Below are 17,524 nucleotides of genomic sequence, written 5' to 3'. Positions count from 1 at the left end.
GCCCTTGTCGGAGCAAACCCCAAACAATGCACGGGGAAAGGAGAAGGTCTGGGGGGGATGTACCCCCCACGACACATACTGTCACCAAGAATGAGGGTCCTGCCCAACATCCTATGGTCTCAAGCTCCTGCCCCGTGCCATTATGGCAACACTGCACACTGCGTGTCGGGGTGCAGGCAGAGTCCTCATCCATCAGCCCTCTCCCACAGCAGAGAACCGGGCCACGGGGTCCCTCCTGCCTCGCTCCTCCCTGCAACTGCTCCAGGGACCTTTTCCAGCCCCTGAACCTCCCCGTCCCTCCACTCTGTGCAGCTGAGGGGAACACGTTACCCTTTGCACTGGCCTCAGCTGAGGTCATGTTTTCAGCAGAGCTGGCCCAGCTCTTTCAGGAGAAGGGGCCCCGTATGGATGGCCCTGGGGAGCTCGCACCACCCCTCTGCTCCGGCAGCGGCCGCCTCGCTCCGAGCTGATGCCAGCACGGCATGAAAAGATCTCTCTGGTGCGAGATCTGACTGGCTGCAGTTTGGGTCCAGCAAGACACAGAGCAGCAGTGGCCACACAGCCGGAGAGGGGTGTGATGCCAGCGGGAGCACAGGCAGGGACATCGTGTCTGCTGCCACTGCCACATCCCTCCCTGCCAGGGAATGGGGATGGGGAGCTGCCGGCTCTCCACCGCCATCAGTCTCCCTTCTCTTCTCCCTCTGCACCCTCAGGGAGTGTAGAATTGGGTTTGGCTTTTGTGCAAGCTGTAGAGCAACGCTGAAAAAGCCCTTGGGGCCTGAAATGCCACACTGCCTGTAAGCAGAGCGTGTGCCGTGGGGCACAGCAAGGCGTCTGTTGTCCCTGAGGGATGGAGGGGACTGGGAGCCCAGGGAGCACAGGCTCACAGCGTGGTGCTGGCTCCAGGCTGGGCAGCTGACCCTGCCTCGATCCCATCTCTGTGCCCCCAGCTGCATGTGCCATCCACTGCAAGCAATTGCCCATGTAAGGGCAGAGGGCCGGGGAGCCAAATCCCCGAGCTGGATTCGATAAGAGAGCAGGCAGTGATGCACTTGCTCACATGCTCATGGATGTCAGAGGAGCTTCACAGAGGCCAAGAAGGGATTTTCCCTGGCGGAGAGCAGCATTGCACAACTGGAGTGTCTGGCAGGGAAGGGGTCGTACCTCTCTCCAAGCCGCCACATCTGGAAGGAGCAGCACAGCTGGGCTCTGCACTCTGGCTGGGGACAGAAGGAGCTGGAGGCCAGGAGGGGAGCAAGTCAGGCCCCTTCTTCCCTCACTGAGTGACGAAGGGCAGCACTGTGCTGTGGGTTCAGGATCACACCATGCTCTGCTCTCCAGGAGACACTGCTGTTTGTGAGAAGATGGATGTGGGGAAGGGGACAGAGCTGGTTCTCAAGCAGCACTGGGAGCAGAACCCATCTGAACAGGCTGCTGCAAGCTGAGGGTGCCCCACTGCATCCCCTACTGCACCCACCAGTGGGGCAGGTGGCAGTTGTGAGCCAGCACGGTGGCACTAGCATGGTGAGGGGAGAGAAAGGAAGACTGGGAACCGTGGGACAAAGCTGCCCTGGTGCAGCACTGGGGCAGGTTTAGGGCCCCACTGCTGTCCTGGAGCTCAGCTCCATGCAGATTGGGAGCCAGAATCATCAGCCCACTCGTGGGGCTCGGGGGTGGAGGGCAGAGCTGGGACAAAAGAGCTCTTTGCAGCCGCAGTGAATGGCAGCCTCACATCTGACCTTTTCTGTCTGGGTGCTGGTATTGTTCTGGGTCAGGAGGCTTCCCATTACGCTTTGGTCTGAAGCAAGATTTCAGGCTGAGGTTCAAGAGGCAGCTATGGCTCTGTTCTCCTGAACTGCCGGGATCCTTTAAGGAGGGAATCTCGCCTCACTCATCAGTTCAGGCTAATTAAACTCTGCTAAACCGATTAGAGCTGCAATTTACAAGAAGACAGTCAATTGAGAAGTGTCTCTCCCATGGCCCAGGGTCAGGGCACAGGCAAAAACGCAGAGGTTTCATATCGACCCTGTGGGTGGGTGTAGCTGGGAGGCTCTGGACGAGTCCTGTGGGGTTCCAGATGTTGATTCCCCATTGAAGCACAGCAGGAGGCCCCAGCATCCCACAACCCTCCCCACTGCAGCAGCCCTTGTGCAAGCAGCACCACCCATGTGTACCCCCAGGACGGGGTTGTCGGGGTGCTGGGCTGGCTCGCTGCCTGCTGAGCACCAGAATGCAGCAGGGCCAGGGTGAGGCTTGACCCCAGCCTCAGTTTCCCTCCCTGTAAAGCCAGGTGAGTTGCTGGCTGCTGCCCCAGGGGGCTGGATTTTCTCTGCCGTGTCTGGATAGCTCCAGCCAGGCAAACCAGAGAGTTACGTATTGCTCACAGCTGCATCACCGGCGCTGGGGAAGAGAGCACAGGGCTGAACACTCTGTGCCTCGATGCCTGGTCGGGCACGCTCCACCCCCAGCTCTGACACGCAGCTTCGCCCTGTGCCTGGGGCAGCAGCGTCACCACTGCGAGCCTCAGTTTCCCCATCTGCTGCGGCAAGATAATGCTCCTCTGCTTGATCCTGCACTATCTCACAGGAAGGTTGCATTAGCAGTTTGCTAATGGCTGCGAGGAGCTTTGAAGATGAAAAGCCGTGAACAAATGCCAAGAAGTGCTGAGCTGGATGCTCCTCACCTCAGTAATCGTTTCATGTTACTGGGACACTTCCACTTCTGCAAAATGAGAGGGAAGGGTGGGAGCCTGCGTGCGGGGAGGGGCGCGGGGTGCTCGGCTTCCCAAGACCTGCCCCTGCAGATCTGATCACCACCGTGCGTGTTCTCATCACATGCAGATGCTCCTGCCCTTCCGCCAGCCTGACGTGCTGCTCCCAGCTCCCAGCTCTGCTCCTGCTGCAGCATCCTTGGTGTGCTGCACAGAGGCCTGTGCACTGCTCCCACGCTGCTGCCCAGCCCCTCGGGACCCAGCCTTGCCTCGCAGCCCCCAGCCCGCTTTGCTGCTCTTTGCCGCCGCTCATGCCAGCCCTCGGTGTGTCATAAAATCCCTCATATCACAGGCAATTTGATTTAATTAAGAATTCACAAGGCACTGTGTCAAATGCTTAATTAAAGCCTCAATCTACGCTGCTGCCTGCGCCCTGTGGTGCGTGCTGGCAGCGATGCATTCAGCACACACTCTGGCTGCAGTTGGGTGTGAGCTGTCTGCTCCAGCTCTGTGACCCTGGGAGTCCTCCCCCCAGGGAGGGACTCATTCCCCTTTCCTGCTCCTTGTGCTCAGCATTGCACCGAAGCACAGCAGAGCTTCTGGGAGCATCCTGCAGGGCAGCACTCACAGCTTTGCCCCGGTGCTCTTCAGGGCTTCGTCCTGATGCCTCTTTCCTTCCAGCAGGGGAAGAAAGGGAGCGAGGTTGGGATTGGATTGGCTTTAGGGTCTCTTCCAGCCCCAGCTATTCTGTGATTCCGTGGGAGGTAGGAAGAGGGAGCGTGGGGGGAGCAGGGCCGTCCCGGGGCCCCGCGCAGCCAACGAGAAGGAGCTGTGTGCGACGGAGAGCGTTTCCCTCTTGAGTGAAAGAACAGATGTCTCTTGTCTATGGCCTGCAGTTGGCTCTGGTTTTCATCTCTCCCGTCTATGCACACACAGATTTATAGCTGCCTTAATTAGTTCCTTACAAAACAATCTTGTTGCCCGCATGTCTGTCTGAGCCCCGGGAGGTGCAGCGGGCAGCGTGGGGTGGCACAGCCGTTCAGCAGCCCCTTCATGAGCTCAGGTCACCTGCTGGGGCCAGGGGGATGCTCCTGACACAGCCCTGCACAGCCTCGTGGACCCTAAGGGCTTCACCTCCTGCTGCACGCAGGGGATGCCTCTGCGAGGAAATGGAGCAGGCAAACACTCAGGTGCATGCACGCATGAAGCCACCTGTGCACACGTGCAGCTGTCCCCTTGCACGCTTTGCTCTCTCCGTGCCTTGGCCTGCACAGCCTGGCCGTGCTGTCCCCAGGTCCCCACGCCACACGGTGACACACTTCTCTGAGCACCTTTCACGGGCACGCCGTGTAAACAAGCCGTGACTCAGCTGCCCGTGCGGTTTCCCCAGTGGAAGTGCTTCGTCCGCCGCTGTGGAAAGAGCAAAGATTGCCCGCAGGGAAGAGCTGACAGCTCCATAAAACGTCACGGAGCCGTGCGGGTCTGAACGGGGTGCAGGGGAGCTGGATGGGGGAACGCTTCCCAGCCCAAAGTGGGAGGTGTGCATGCACTGCGGGCAGCCAGGGGCAGAGCCACTGTGGTCCCACGCCTCCCGCAGAGCCCTGTCCACCCCACAGATCCCCTCAGACAAGAAAACTGATTGCTTACATAGCCCAGGCTCGCAGTTAGTAGGAAAAGCATGTTTTTCGCATTAAAATTGCCCTTGAAAAACAATGGTTTAAATTAAGCATAGGAAAAGAAAAGCAAAGGAAAAAAAAAAAAGAGGGTGTGGGGGGGGGGAAGATAATTTAAAAAAAAAAGGGAAATTTTGGGTGGAGCTCAGAAGCAGTCCCCTGAGAGCTGGAACTTTCCTCCATCCCAAGGAGATTCTGGAAGCAGGTGGGGTCCCAGCAGGGACCGAACGTGGTCAGAGGAGATGCCATGGGCTGTGCTGCGGTGCAGAGCTCAGCCCCAGACAGGCCAGGGAGGGCGAGGTGGGGGATGCAAATCGTCTGATCTGTCTGTGAGGGAATTCAAAAGAAGGCCGATTCAAATCCGTCGTGACACGAATGGGTTGGGGCTGGCAGACGATCCCTGCGGTGGTTGTAGCAAATCGCGCCGCTTTCCTTTGAGTGGCCTCCAATATATTAATTAAAATAAGCAATTATACACAATCTGGGTGGAGAGGAGCAGGGAGACCAGCTGCACCAGTTCTTCTCCCTTGGCAGGAAGGGCTCAGGAAGGTGCTGGGACTCGGGGAGCAATGAGAGAGCGGGGCTGGGCTGTGCCCGGAGCTGCCCGCAGGTCCCCACACTGACACAGGCGGGTGAGGAGAGCCAGGCAGAGGACATCACCTTCCAGCAACCACTTTGTATAAGAAGACAGGGCCCAGAGGCCAAGTCCTTATAGAAAATGACCTGCCCATGTCTTGGGGGGGGTGGGAACAGAGAGGAAAACCAAGCCCAAACTACCCAGGTTCTGCTGGTTTGCGCTGCCTGCCCCTTCCTAAAGGTCCACCCCCAGTGATGGGGCATGCTGTGAGCAGGAGACCCTCCCTCCCCAGCAGAGCAGCAGGAGATGGGGCAGGCAGAGAGAGGGAGTGCTGGGAGACACACGTCTGCACGGTGCAATGTCTGCACAGAACAACATCCATATGTCTGGGCTTTATCTCCGTGCAGCACATCTCGTGTCAGCAAATCCCTCTGTCACAGGGTTTTATCCACGGCCTGCACTTTGTTAATTAAAGAAGTTCCTGCCTGCAGGGCACGCTCATGCCAAGAGCCCCTGGTGCTGGGGATCCTCACCCCGCTGAACCCCCTTAGAGCAACAGGTCCAGGACCCAGCACTGCATGCATGCATGCACACACACGGGTATGCACATATGCATGTATACATGTGCACAAGCCGGAGCGCATGGCAGCCCCCCACCAGCCCCTGGCATGCTGGCACCACTGGAATTAAGTAACGTCTCAGGAGGTGAGCTCATCACCAACACCCACTGCCGGGCACTGCGAGTGGCAGCAGAGGTGGCCGCGGGCCCTGCCCAGCCCCACCGGGTACCCTGGGAACGTGGCACCACATCTGCACCGGCTGCAGGAACACACCTTGCCCTGGGGCCTGCTCCCATGTGAAAACCAGCCTTCCTCCTCCTCTTCCTCCTCCTGACAGCGGCACCAATGCTCTTTGCCTCTCCCGCAAAGGTTTCTTTCAGGCTTACGGGGTGGCCGCCAGCCCCGTGCCATTTCCCCCCCAACTCCTGCACTCCACAGGTCTCACTGTGAGGCTGATGTGCTCCCAGCTTCCTGGGAATCCAGATCCTTGGTTTGGGGTCACAGGGGGACACTCATCCCCACCACCACTGTGATGCAGCCCAGAGGTGCTTCCATCCCATCCCATCCCATCCCATCCCATCCCATCCCATCCCATCCCATCCCATCCCATCCCATCCCATCCCACCCCATCCCCTCCCCTCCCCTCCCCTCCCATCCCATCCCCTCCCCTCCCCTCCCCTCCCCTCCCCTCCCATCCCCTCCCCTCCCCTCCCATCCCCTCCCCTCCCCTCCCACCCCACCCCACTCCACCCATTCCTCCCGTCTCCCCTCATTTCTCCCCCATCAGGACTCTGCTCTCCCCGACGTTTCCTGCCCGTGCAGACTCGGGATGTGCCACCTCCTCCGTCGTCACTGCTCTGCAGCACCGTGAGAAAGCCGCCCCACCGCTGCCTTTGGGGTGACTCAAATCCGCTGTGAGCAGCTCCCCCGAGGCGGTGGGGCAGGGGCAGGGCCGATCTTTAAAGAAAATGGGGGATTTTCACAGGAAAACCGCTTTGCCGTCTTTTTGATGGGCTCAGTCTCTCCCCAGGTCTTTCTTCTTCTTCTTTTTTTTTTTTTAATAAGGAAATTATTCGGCTTTTGAGTAATCGTTAGTCTTTATTAAAGTAATTATTAGTCTTTATTACCAAGATGAAAAGCACAGATCTGGAACGGGAATGGGGGATGGCTCCGCCTCTTACCCAAGCCACGCTCCCTCGCCTCAGCCCCCGCCTACTCCGCGCGTTTCTGCCTCCGAGCCTTTTTGTCCCCTCTCGGCCACCGTTCTCTCCTCCTTGCGTCGCCGGGCGGGGCGGGGCGGCGCGGGGGGGGTGGGAAGATGGCGGAGGCTTCCCCGGAGCCGGGCCGCTTCTTCTGCCACTGCTGCTCGGCCGAGATCGCTCCACGCCTTCCCGTGAGTCGAAGGAGGCGCGGGCGCGGCCAGGCGGGGTCGGGGGAACCGCGGGGCACCGCCGGGTCGGGAGGAGCCCCGCGGGGCGGGCACGTGGGAATGAGGCCTGGGGGGCCGGGCCGGGCCGAGGGGCGGTGGGGACTGCGGCGGTCATGGAGCGCTGAGCGGGAGGGGAATGCGAATGGGGACGGGGAGGTCGGGCGGGCCCGGGGAGCGCCGTTACCGTCCTACGTTCCTTCCTTCCCCCTTCCTTCCGCGGACCTGGCCGTCCCCTGCCGCTCTGTGGCTCTGCGGGGTGAGGCCTCGGGCTGTGCCGCTTCGGCCGGAGCCTTTCGAGGCTTCTGCCGGGGATACGGGCCGGCCCGCGCGGAACCTCGGCTCTGTGACACTGGGGAACCGGCGGTGCGGGGCAGGCAGGCAGGAGGTGAGCTCTGCGCGGAGCCCGGCTCTGCTGCAGGACGAGGGGCCGCGTGGAGCCGCCTCGCACACCGGGCTGCTCAGCTGCCAGAGGTTGGCTTTGGCGTGGGGATCCCACTGGTGTTACCGAGTCTGTCCTGAACCGTTTCCTGGAGTCTTGGCAGAATGAGTCGTTGCGGGTTTTTTTTTTGTTGTTTTTAATTCATTGTATTTTAAAAGTCGCCGCACTCGTGTGTGTCTGTGGTTTTATTTACCGTGGTTGCTTTGACTTGGTGAGTTTGGGCTTGAGATGTGTCCTTTTGCTGTCTCTCAGTGGTTAAGTGAGAGTGGGTCTCGGCAGCAGATGAGCAATGTGTGTTGGAGTCTGAGGACAAAGCTGCTGATATGCTCCTGCTGAGCAAACAGCCCGGCTGGAGAAAGTGGCTCAGGAGCTGAAAGGCTGTAATCCAGGAGCAGCAGTACTTTGTTTTCCAGTGCCCTGTGTTGGGCTTGGGCTGGCAGAGCACATCCGGTAGCAAGCACCAGGCAGAGAGCTGACAGCTCCTTTCATTGATGCAGATCTCACGAGCAGATAATTAACTGACTTGTTTCAGGATCCGAGTTTTACTTCCTGATTGCAGACCTTGCTGCTGAGGGTACCGTAGCATGTGCTGGGGAAGGAGTCATTCAAACAACCTGAGAAACAATGAACTGTGACATTTGTGCTGTTCCAGTTGCAAAGGAATTTGCTGATCTCTACATTCAGAGTCTGTAAACAAAGGAAAAACAAACCCATGCAACTCCCTTATATGGGAGAGGTGAGAGGATTGCATGGCTGGCTTCTTAAGTGTGTGGAGCCTAATAATTCATCCCTGTGATGTGTGGGTGAAAAGGGAACCAGCAGGGGGTTATTGCAGGGGTAATTGATGTGTTTTCCTGTAGAGTGTGCAGGAGTTCCTGTATTCTGGTGACTTGGTGCAGAAACCTTCTTGAAATGAAGCATTGTGTAAATGCTCTAGATTGAGTGGTTTCACAATTGCCAACCTAAAGAGCCCTGCCCAGAGGAGGGAGCAGCAGCTTCTCTAGGTCCTGTAAGTGGAGGGTGCCTGCTGCTTCCTTGTTTTGCTGGGCAGACAGAAGCAGAGCTGTGTGATTCTCTGGCCTGGCTGCATTTTGCTTGGGTTTTATTTCTGTTTTCTGCCTGCGTTGCCTTGAGGAGTGGTTCCAGATGTTTTAACAGACAAAAACCCACGTAGCTGTCATCCCCTCCTCTTCCTGGGAATCCATTGACTTTGCTTTGAGCCTTAGGACAACTGGGATGCAGCAGTGACACGGGGGCAAAGTTTCCATGCAGAGGCTGCAGCACTGTGGGTCCTGTGTCTCCCAAGTCCTGCACTGGGGCAGCCCTGAACCGGGCTCAGTTTGGGGCTGAGTGCAGCATTTGTCACTTCCTCTTGTGACTCAGTAGTGTCACTTCTTCTCATGTGGCCACCTTGTGCTACACAGCCCAGTAATTCCCTTTTGTGAGCTGAAGTGCTCTGGGTTTCTTCTCGCTGCAAGCGTGCTCGTGAAGTATAAAATCCTTGCTGACACCAAGAACTGTGGGGGGAGGGAGGGAAGTGACTGTAGCAAACTCTTGGGGAATCCTGCTCCGAATACACAGGCTGTTTATTCTGTCATATTCAGCCTTCAGTATTAAAAGCCACAGGAGTGGCAGTAGCTCTCTGTAAGGAGGGCTGAGCGTGGGAGTGTGACATTCTGGTATTGTGAGCTGCAGAATGACCCATTTGTGTGTCCTCCAGCTCTGAGGGGTGGGAACCCTGGACTGCATCAGGATGGCTTTCCGTTAAGCTCTTCCCAAGTGAGAACGATGCTGTAATTAGCCCACGATTCCCTTCTTGTCTCATTCATTAGGATGCTTTGGCCTTCTGGGAGAGGTGGGGGGAAGCCTTGCAAACACACAGATATTTAAAGGGCAGTGTTTTAGTGCTCCTCTTCTGGGTTGCTTTCACTTCACTCTGAACTGCATCACGTGTTACCTAATGTTTTGTCTGTACTGGGGATCAATTAGCATTATCCACATCTTACATAAATCCAAGTTCAAAGCAGGTTCAGGTTTCACAATTCCCCTTCCTGGTGTGGTGACAGGTGGTCTGGGGATCCTTTTGGCTCTGTTGCCACCCGTGCCAAGTCGTACTGGTGGTGGATGTACTTAAGAGTTTTCATGATAGCTCTATTCTATCTATATTGGCTGCCCAAACCATTTTTACCCTTTAAGTTAAATGGAATTTAAAACTAGGTTACAGAAGTGCCAACCAGGTGATGAGAGGACTTCTTCTGACTGTGCTTAATTACTCAGTGAAGTATCTTAATCTGAGCAGGGTTCCCTTCCTAACAAGTACAAGGTGGGCTATTTGTTTGGCTTTTATTTATTTTTTGCTGTAAGACTGATGTGGTCTAGGAGAGCTTCAGGCTGACTGCCTCTCTGATCTGGTTATTTGTGCAGTAACAGTGAACCACGGTGTCACCACGGGGTAGGAATGTGACACATTGCATCTAATCCACACGCACGAAAAAGCTGCTGCTTAGGATGGTGCAGGATGGCTTTCTTGGGAGATGTGCTGGGTTCCTGGGAGCTGTCATAGCAGGTGATGTTCTCTCATCACAGCGTGGCTTGTTTTCCTCATTCAGTGTTTCTTCTCCCCTAGGACTACATTTGCCCACGGTGTGAATCTGGTTTTATTGAAGAGCTTCCTGAAGAGCCAAGGTAATGTGCTGTTTCCAAAGGCCATTGCTAGGGTGAATTCAAACCTATTCTGCTCTTTTTCTGGGTAAAAGGCAGTGCCACATGCTACACAGGTCTTGGTTCTTCTGGCCAATATTTGGCCTTTCTTTCCTTACTGTGGTTATGTAGTGCTTAATATGTGTAGGCTACCTCTGCAGGTGAGGGTGGGAGGAGTGTGTTGATCCAAAGTAAACAGGAAAAGGTGTCAGAAGCTTTCCTCATGGCATGTGATAGCTCTTAACTGCTTTGAGTCATCTGGGCAATGATAACGTAGAAAGGATATTAAGATGCTTGAATGCATCCAGAGGAGGAAGGTAAAGGGCTGGCAGGTATGTGCTGTGAGGAGAGGCTGAGCATGCCTGGGTTGTCAAGTGTGGAGGGAAGGAGGCTGAGGAGCAACCTTGCTGCTCTCTGCAGCTCCCTGAGGAGGAGAAGTGCTGAGGAAGGCTTGTTCCCTGTTCATCAACGGTGGGAGTGGCACAAAGCTGTGCTGAGGGGGTTCAGATAGGGCATTAGGCCAACTTTCTTTGCTGGATCCTGGAGGGGTGGCTGGTGCTGTGTGCTGGTCAGTGTCTGAGAGGCACTTGGGCAGTGCCCTCAATAACAGGTTCTAACTTCAGGATAGCCCTGAAGAGGTCTGGCTGTTGGTCTTGCTGATCTTTGTAGGCCCCTTACTGCTGAACTGTTCCTTTCCAGCTGACCAAGAAAAGGAATCTGCAAACTGAGGACTGTACGTAGCATGGTTTGAAGTACTAATAGCACTACACCTTGACTAAGACTTTGGACTCTGCACTGAAGCAGCTGAGATCTGTATTCACATGTTTTACTGATGACTTAGTAGTGGCATTGCTCTCTGACAGTGTCAGAATAGGCAAGAGTAAGAGTCCCAGTGTTTCAGATGCATTTGTCAGTGGTTAGACTGAACAGCATGGAGTCAGGCTGGCACACACACAGCTTGAGATGTGTCTCAGATGCATCTTCTTAGAGCTGGCAGGGAGGGGGTCTTCAGACCACCTACAGACTGATGTTTCTGTACTGAGAAGGCAGTGTTTTGTCTCTCTGTACGAACCTCAGAGATGAAAAGTCAACCCTGGCTAATCCTTCCTGTGTTGATGATTGGCTGTGACCTTGGAGGGAGTCTCTTAATAGGTGAACCTTATGGGTTTTGTTACCTATAATTTCAAAACACAGACCTAGATCATGAGCAGTAAATGTTCATGCAGCAATCCAGAAGCAGAAGCCTGGTGGCATTAAGAGTTTTTCTTAAATCTGTCCCATTTGGTCACATGCTTCTGCAGTAGAGAAGTTCTTTTGATTCAGGATTAGACTTAAGCACATCTGGGTCATAGTGGTGAGGGTTTGTACCTTAAATCTTCCCTTCTTGGTGCCCCAGGGAACTAGCTGACTTGTTTGAGGTGGATTGTGCAGGGAGTCTTTGCTTGAAGGATCACTCACTTTTCCCTAACTTCATCAAAATGGAATCTAAAAGGGTGGGGAAAGATGGATGATGGTGTGAGTAATGAGGGTTGCAGAGAGTGAAAAATGAGAATTCCTAGGGACAAAGAGAAAATGAGCATCTGGGGACAGGCTGACTTCTGTGTGATCCAGAGCAGAAGGGCAGGTGAACTGACCTCTGTGGCTCCTTTCAGCTCTGACTAACTTCCTATGTGCTGTTACTGAGCAGCTTTGCTGTTTGCTCATCACATTCATGTCCCTCGATTCCCTCTGCTGGGAAAATCTTTTCACAGCACCCTTCTGACACAGCAATGCTTTCATTCTTCTCAGGAACACTGAGAATGAAACCAGCTCCTCTGCTTCAACCAGTGATCAGAATAGGCATCCTTTTGAGGTAAGTCTTCTCTATTTCTTTGAAGGTTTCCTTTCTGGCTGTTGAATTGAGGTGTCTCCATTGGTATATTGTTTAAATGTTCCCTAGATTTTGGCTAAATACAGGGAAGGAGGTATTAGTGGCATCTACTTGCTGCTCCTAAAATCTCTGCACGTAATATTTTCACAGGACCATCATTTGTAGCTTGTTGTTGTTGTGAGGGGAACTGATCTGGGGTTTAGAGAGCTGTCTGGCTGTGTTACTATGCAGTAGCATGCAGCAGCTACAGAGAAACCAGGGAAGTTGTATTTCTTTCTTGCATTCATTTGTAGTTTCAGCCTGAGTTTCTGTTCCTCCCTCAGCTACTTCAGCACTGAGCACCTTGTGTCAAACAAGGGCTCTGAAGAGACAAGTCGTTGTTGGGAGGCTGGGGGAAGACCACTAGTGAAAGCTGATCAACTTCTGATCTCATTACAAATCCGCTCTTGAATTCTCTCCCTCCCAGAACGTGGATCAGCACTTGTTCACTTTGCCTCAGGGCTACGGCCAGTTTGCCTTTGGCATTTTTGATGATGGCTTTGAGATTCCGTTTGGGTCCAATGTGCAGTCAGAAGACAACAGAGACTCTGAGAACCGGAGGGAGAGAGAGCATCAGTCCCGGCACCGGTACGGAGCGAGGCAGCCCCGGGCTCGTCTCGCCACGCGGCGTGCTGCTGGCAGGCACGAGGGTGTTCCCACACTGGAGGGGTAAGAACTGCTGCCACTGTTCTCATGCAGAAAGCCTCGTTCTCTTTCATTGATGATTTCACCACCCATCAGCCCGTGGCTCTTCCTTCTTGCTTTGTGTTCTCCCTAAGGCTGCTTGTAGATGCGGCTGAGTGGCGTGGCTGTCCTTCATGGGTGCCCAGCTCTGTCCTCTGGGAGCTCATGCATCTGGATATCAGGATGCAACTCAGCCTGCCAAGCTCTTGCTTTGAGTTTTAGGGGCTTTTCTACACGAGCAGAACAACCCAGGCTGCAGTGAGGCTGGGAGTTGTGAGCCTTCAGCACACGTTGAGAAACCATTTCCTGGTCATTGCTGGGTATTGTGAAAATACCATACGGTGAGGAAAAACAAGGTGAAACTCCAGAGAACAACAATGAAGTGCCTTTAGAAGTATCCTGGAGAGACTCTCTGCCATCTCTGTCAGAAATTATTCCATCCAGATAACACATTCAGTCTTCTTTGTCAATAAATAATCAGTTTCTTTTCTTCCTTTTGGTGATGTGACTGTATTTAGCCACTTTCCATGTCAGATCTCTGGACTGATTAAACAAATTCTTGTTTAATCTTGGCTTTCTTGTCTTTCAGAATCATTCAGCAGCTGGTCAATGGTATTATTGCACCTACAACAATACCAAACTTAGGACTCGGTCCTTGGTGAGTTGAAGCTGAGCTGTTCATTTCTGAGATGGTTCATGCTTCAGCTTGAATTTAATTGCTGTTCTTATTCTTGAAGGGGAGTCTTGCATTCAAATCCAATGGACTATGCCTGGGGTGCTAACGGCCTGGATGCAATTATCACACAGGTACAGTCAGCATTATGGTGGTGCCTCAGGTCCCTGTGGGTAGTGCTTGCAAAAGGGTGGGCACCCATCGTGCTGCAGTGGGAGCAAATCACTGAAGGTGTAGAAATGGGGGGTGGGATCCACAGCACAGGGGATGCTGGATTCAGGTGCCTTGGTTTGGTAAATGAACCGATTCTCTGTGCTGCTGAGCTCACATCTTTCTGCCTTCTGTGGCGTGCTGTTTTTTCAGTTACTAAATCAGTTTGAAAACACTGGACCACCGCCAGCAGACAAAGAAAAGATCCAGGCCCTCCCCACCGTACAGATCACACAGGAACACGTAGGTGTGTATATCTCCTCCAGCGAACTGTTCACAAAGAGGTCTGTGAAAATTCCCTTCAACACTTGCTTGTGATTTTTAAACTGTCTGCTGTTACCTTCGAGGCCTAAAACATCTCGAAGTGGGGAGAAAGCTGAGCTGTTGCCCTCTGCTGTACTCGTGCAGAAGAAAGGGCAGAGTAGACTGAATGGATTTGCCCTGGGGAGGTGGTCTGTTCCAAAAATTCAGTGTGAACAGAGTTGGAAAAGCACATGCACACTGCTGGGGCAGTGCTGCAGCTCCGTGCTGGGGTGTGCTGTCCGTAGCTTTGCTGTAAGCTGGGTGAGAGTTTATTAGCTGGGCAGATGCAAATCAAACACTAGTTGCTTTGTTACGGGTGTGTGTGTGTCTGTTCCTTGAAATGTTTTGTGCAGTTGTACTCTCAGAACAGTGGAAGGGGGAATGTTGGTGGTAGGGACTGCAAAGCAGCAAACCTTCCCCGTGCAAAGATGAAGCAGGGAAGGGAGCAGAAGCTGCAAGAGCAGTCTGGGAGGGAAAAGGGTGATGGGATCACCTTCCTGAGGGTGAGTCAGGTACTTGGTTTTCTGCTTTGGTGTTTAGCTGTGTTTTGCTTTCCCATTCATGGTGCAGATTCTGGGTTAGAGTGCCCTGTGTGTAAAGAAGATTATACAGTTGGGGAGAACGTCCGACAGTTACCATGCAATCACCTATTCCACAACAGCTGTATAGTCCCTTGGCTGGAACAGGTTGGTGCCTTCTGAGTGGGTCTCGTGGGTTTTTGTAGCACTTGGGTGCTTTCTGGTGGTACTGTTCTGCTCTGTAAATGTTTTTTACACCCTCATCACGAGGCCTGAGCACAGCCAGCCTTTGATCAGAGGGAAGGAGAGTAATCCTAGCCTTGTTCTTGAGATCTGCTCCTGTGTTGTTTATAATCCTGTTTCTCTTGTTTGTTTTCTTTTTGTCTGCCCTCCAAAGCATGACACGTGTCCTGTGTGCAGGAAGAGCTTAAGTGGACAAAACACTGCTACAAACCCCCCTGGACTCACAGGGATGAATTTCTCATCCTCCTCCTCCTCCTCTTCTTCCAGCTCACCAAGTAACGAGAACTCATCGAACAACTCATGAATCTTAATCCAACCCTCTGTCCCTGGGGTCCCATCCAATTGTCCTTCTTCCCTCCCCAGCCAACATAAGCAGCAAAAGGGGCTTCCAGAGCAGAGCAAGGGGAGGGTAGCGAGGGGGAAGCAGCACCCCCAGAATTCCCTTTTGAGTTCTGAAGACACGGAGACTCTGGATCCTTCAGAGATGAGAAGCCTCAAGTTCTGTCATGGGGAAAGAGCTCTGTCTATTAATAAAATTCATCCATTTTCCACCTGGACTTTTTAACAATTGCAGTGAGAGGCTGCAGTGCTCCACAGATGGGAAACCTGAGGCACTGAGCTAGTGGTTGCAATTCTGAATGGAAAGGTTATTTGTAAGGTTTTGAATTTGAAATTTTTTTTTAATTGCTTTTCCTCCTCCTCCACCTCCCCTTAGATGCTATCTCTTCTGCTTTGGAGATTGAAATCTTAAAAATGAAAGCGTAATGATACTGCCTCCCTCCCAGGATCTTCATCTGGGGAGGGCAAATAGTTGTCACTGAGAACATGAACTCTCAAAACAGACCCCATTATCCCTCCCCTTCCCCCCATCTCAAGCCCCATTTCTTTTTCTTTACAACCTTGCCCTTCTGATACTCGACACTGAAAGGGGTTTTTATAATTTTAAATTATTACTGCTGTTTAAATAAATGGACGTTTCAGCTCAACGAGACATTATGCATGATTTGAGGAAGACTTTACAGGGTCAGGTGTTCAGAGACTGCTGTGCTGAGCAGCCTGGTTTCACCCAAAGGCAGGCTGGGCTTGTCTGAGCCCTCCTGGCATGCTGAGTGCAGGTGTGCTGGGAGCTCCAGGCTTCAGTGTGGCCAGCACCCCTCCTGTGCATTGCCAGCCTGTGGGTTGTTGGGTGGCTGGCTGCAGGATTGCAACTAAAAGCGTGCTTGCCTGCTCTTTTCTATTTTTTACATCTCCCTGTTGCAGTTCTGAACAGACTTTTCCACTGTTGACATCAGGACTGGGCGTGCATCCGTGCAAGGACCAGCCAGATCTCATTGTGAGCAAATGACGTACAGGAAAATCAAGGTTTTGGAGGAAAGAAAAATGTATTTCGAAGTTACTTAAAATACAGCTGATTAAAAAAGGAGAGAGAGACAAAATACCTGGGTGTGTTTGGCAGTTTGTGACAGAGCTGGGGACTGGAGAATGAGAGGAATGTGACTGGAGGTGGCAGTGCCTCTACCTGGACTGAGGTGGGGACGTAAACCAGGCTCCTTGCCACGTGGTGCTGGCAGGAGGGAGGAAGGAGTGAGGTTTCTGAGCTGCTGCCTCTTCTGCCGTGGGGATTTGTGAGGCAGTCAGTGCATCCCTCTGACCCTGCTGCTCGTGGAGGTGGTGTGCACCCCACGCTGTGGGTCAGGTGATGTGGGAACGCTGTGCTCGTGTTTTCCACACCCATGCTATTCCAGGACTGATGCATATCCAGAGGGCTGGGTCTCCTGGTGGCTGTGGGCTGTCTCCTGGGGAGGTTGAAGCCTTCTTTTGTGTATGCTCTCTCAGGTGGGGCTCTGTCAGCATCGCAGACCGACTGTGGGAAGCAGCACTGCAATGAGAGCAGGATGTGCACGCGGGAGGGTTTAAGCCGTGTGCTCCTGGTGCAAGCAAAGCAGGGTGCACCAGGGTAAAGCTGCTTGAAGGTCTCCGTGGTGCTCCTAGCTGTGTGCTGGGCTGAGTAACTGTGGCCTTTGGGACCCAGAGGCCCTCACGTGGGGGTGCTGGGGGGTCTGGGCTCTGAATGCAGTCCTGACCCCATACCCTCCTATTGGGCCCAGATGGCACTGGGTGAGCATGGCAAGAGCTGGGCTAGCTTTGCCAAGTGCAGCCCGGCCCTGTGCAGTGCCAGCTGCCTCACACAGCTGTCTGCCATCTCCCAGTGACCCGGCTGTCCCAACGCCTACCCTGAGCTCTTGCACTTGTTTGTCTCTTTGGTGACTCAAGAGCAGGAGTTCAGATGTGGCTGCGGTGTTTTTGGGAGGGCAGCAGGAAAAGGATGAGGCTGAGAAATGGAGGAGCTGCTGACCCTGCAGGGACAGCTGGACTCTGCCCCGCTGCTGTCACAGAATGGGGACACGATGGCAGAACTGCAGAGCAAACCCACGGGGATCCAGAACTGCCCAGGTCCCAGAGCTTCCTAAGAACTGTGCCTCCCCCCAGGAGAGGGAAGGTGTTGTGTGCCATTTCTTGAATCGTTTCAGAAGAGAAGGGAAGGTTTGTTGGGGGAAACATCATTGCCATTTGCCAAAGGTGCTGGGGGCTGGCACGGGGAGGCACAGGCAGCACTGAGCCACTGCCCTGGAATGTTTTTGTCGTTGGCTCTGCCAGCTCAACCAGGCTGTGCTGCAGCTGCTTTGATCTCGCAGGCGGATGCCTCTGGGACAAGGGTTTATCTCAGGACTGGTATATCAGGGTAAGGGCTCATCCTGTGCCAGAGGTCGAGCCAGGAGCTTCTGCTGCTGGGATCCCAGGCTCAGGAGCAGGTGGTGGCAGACGGATCCCAGAGGCAGGAGGGAAAGGTCCCGCTGCAGTTTGTGCCCATGCGTCAGATGCTCAAAGTGGGCTT

General features: G+C 53.9%; 1 protein-coding gene across 3 annotated transcripts; it reads left to right on the top strand.

Annotated features, from left to right (window-relative positions):
• The first annotated feature begins 6,826 nt into the window (after window positions 1-6,826).
• Window positions 6,827-15,614, top strand: RNF126 (ring finger protein 126). 3 transcript variants are annotated; one of them, XM_065745942.1, is made up of 9 exons: window positions 6,827-6,913; window positions 10,015-10,073; window positions 11,877-11,940; window positions 12,425-12,666; window positions 13,271-13,339; window positions 13,419-13,488; window positions 13,718-13,811; window positions 14,438-14,553; window positions 14,896-15,614. In XM_065745942.1, exons 1-9 carry the CDS (start codon window positions 6,839-6,841, stop codon window positions 14,905-14,907), a joined length of 801 nt encoding a protein of 266 aa, XP_065602014.1. In that variant the 5' UTR covers window positions 6,827-6,838; the 3' UTR covers window positions 14,908-15,614. The 3 variants fall into 3 exon arrangements, with proteins under 3 accessions (XP_065602014.1, XP_065602012.1, XP_065602013.1); XM_065745940.1 differs by having other exon boundaries at window positions 14,783-15,614; XM_065745941.1 differs by lacking the exon at window positions 6,827-6,913 and adding an exon at window positions 7,930-8,124 and having other exon boundaries at window positions 14,783-15,614.
• The last annotated feature ends 1,910 nt before the right edge of the window (window positions 15,615-17,524 follow it).

This window comes from Cyrtonyx montezumae, unplaced genomic scaffold (genome assembly GCF_038088225.1).
Source record: "Cyrtonyx montezumae isolate F1298 unplaced genomic scaffold, pur_monq_1.0 scaffold_39, whole genome shotgun sequence".
Lineage (NCBI taxonomy): Eukaryota > Metazoa > Chordata > Aves > Galliformes > Odontophoridae > Cyrtonyx > Cyrtonyx montezumae.
The sequence above is the reverse complement of the archived record's forward strand: the minus strand, read 5'-3'. Positions and strand labels throughout refer to the sequence as shown.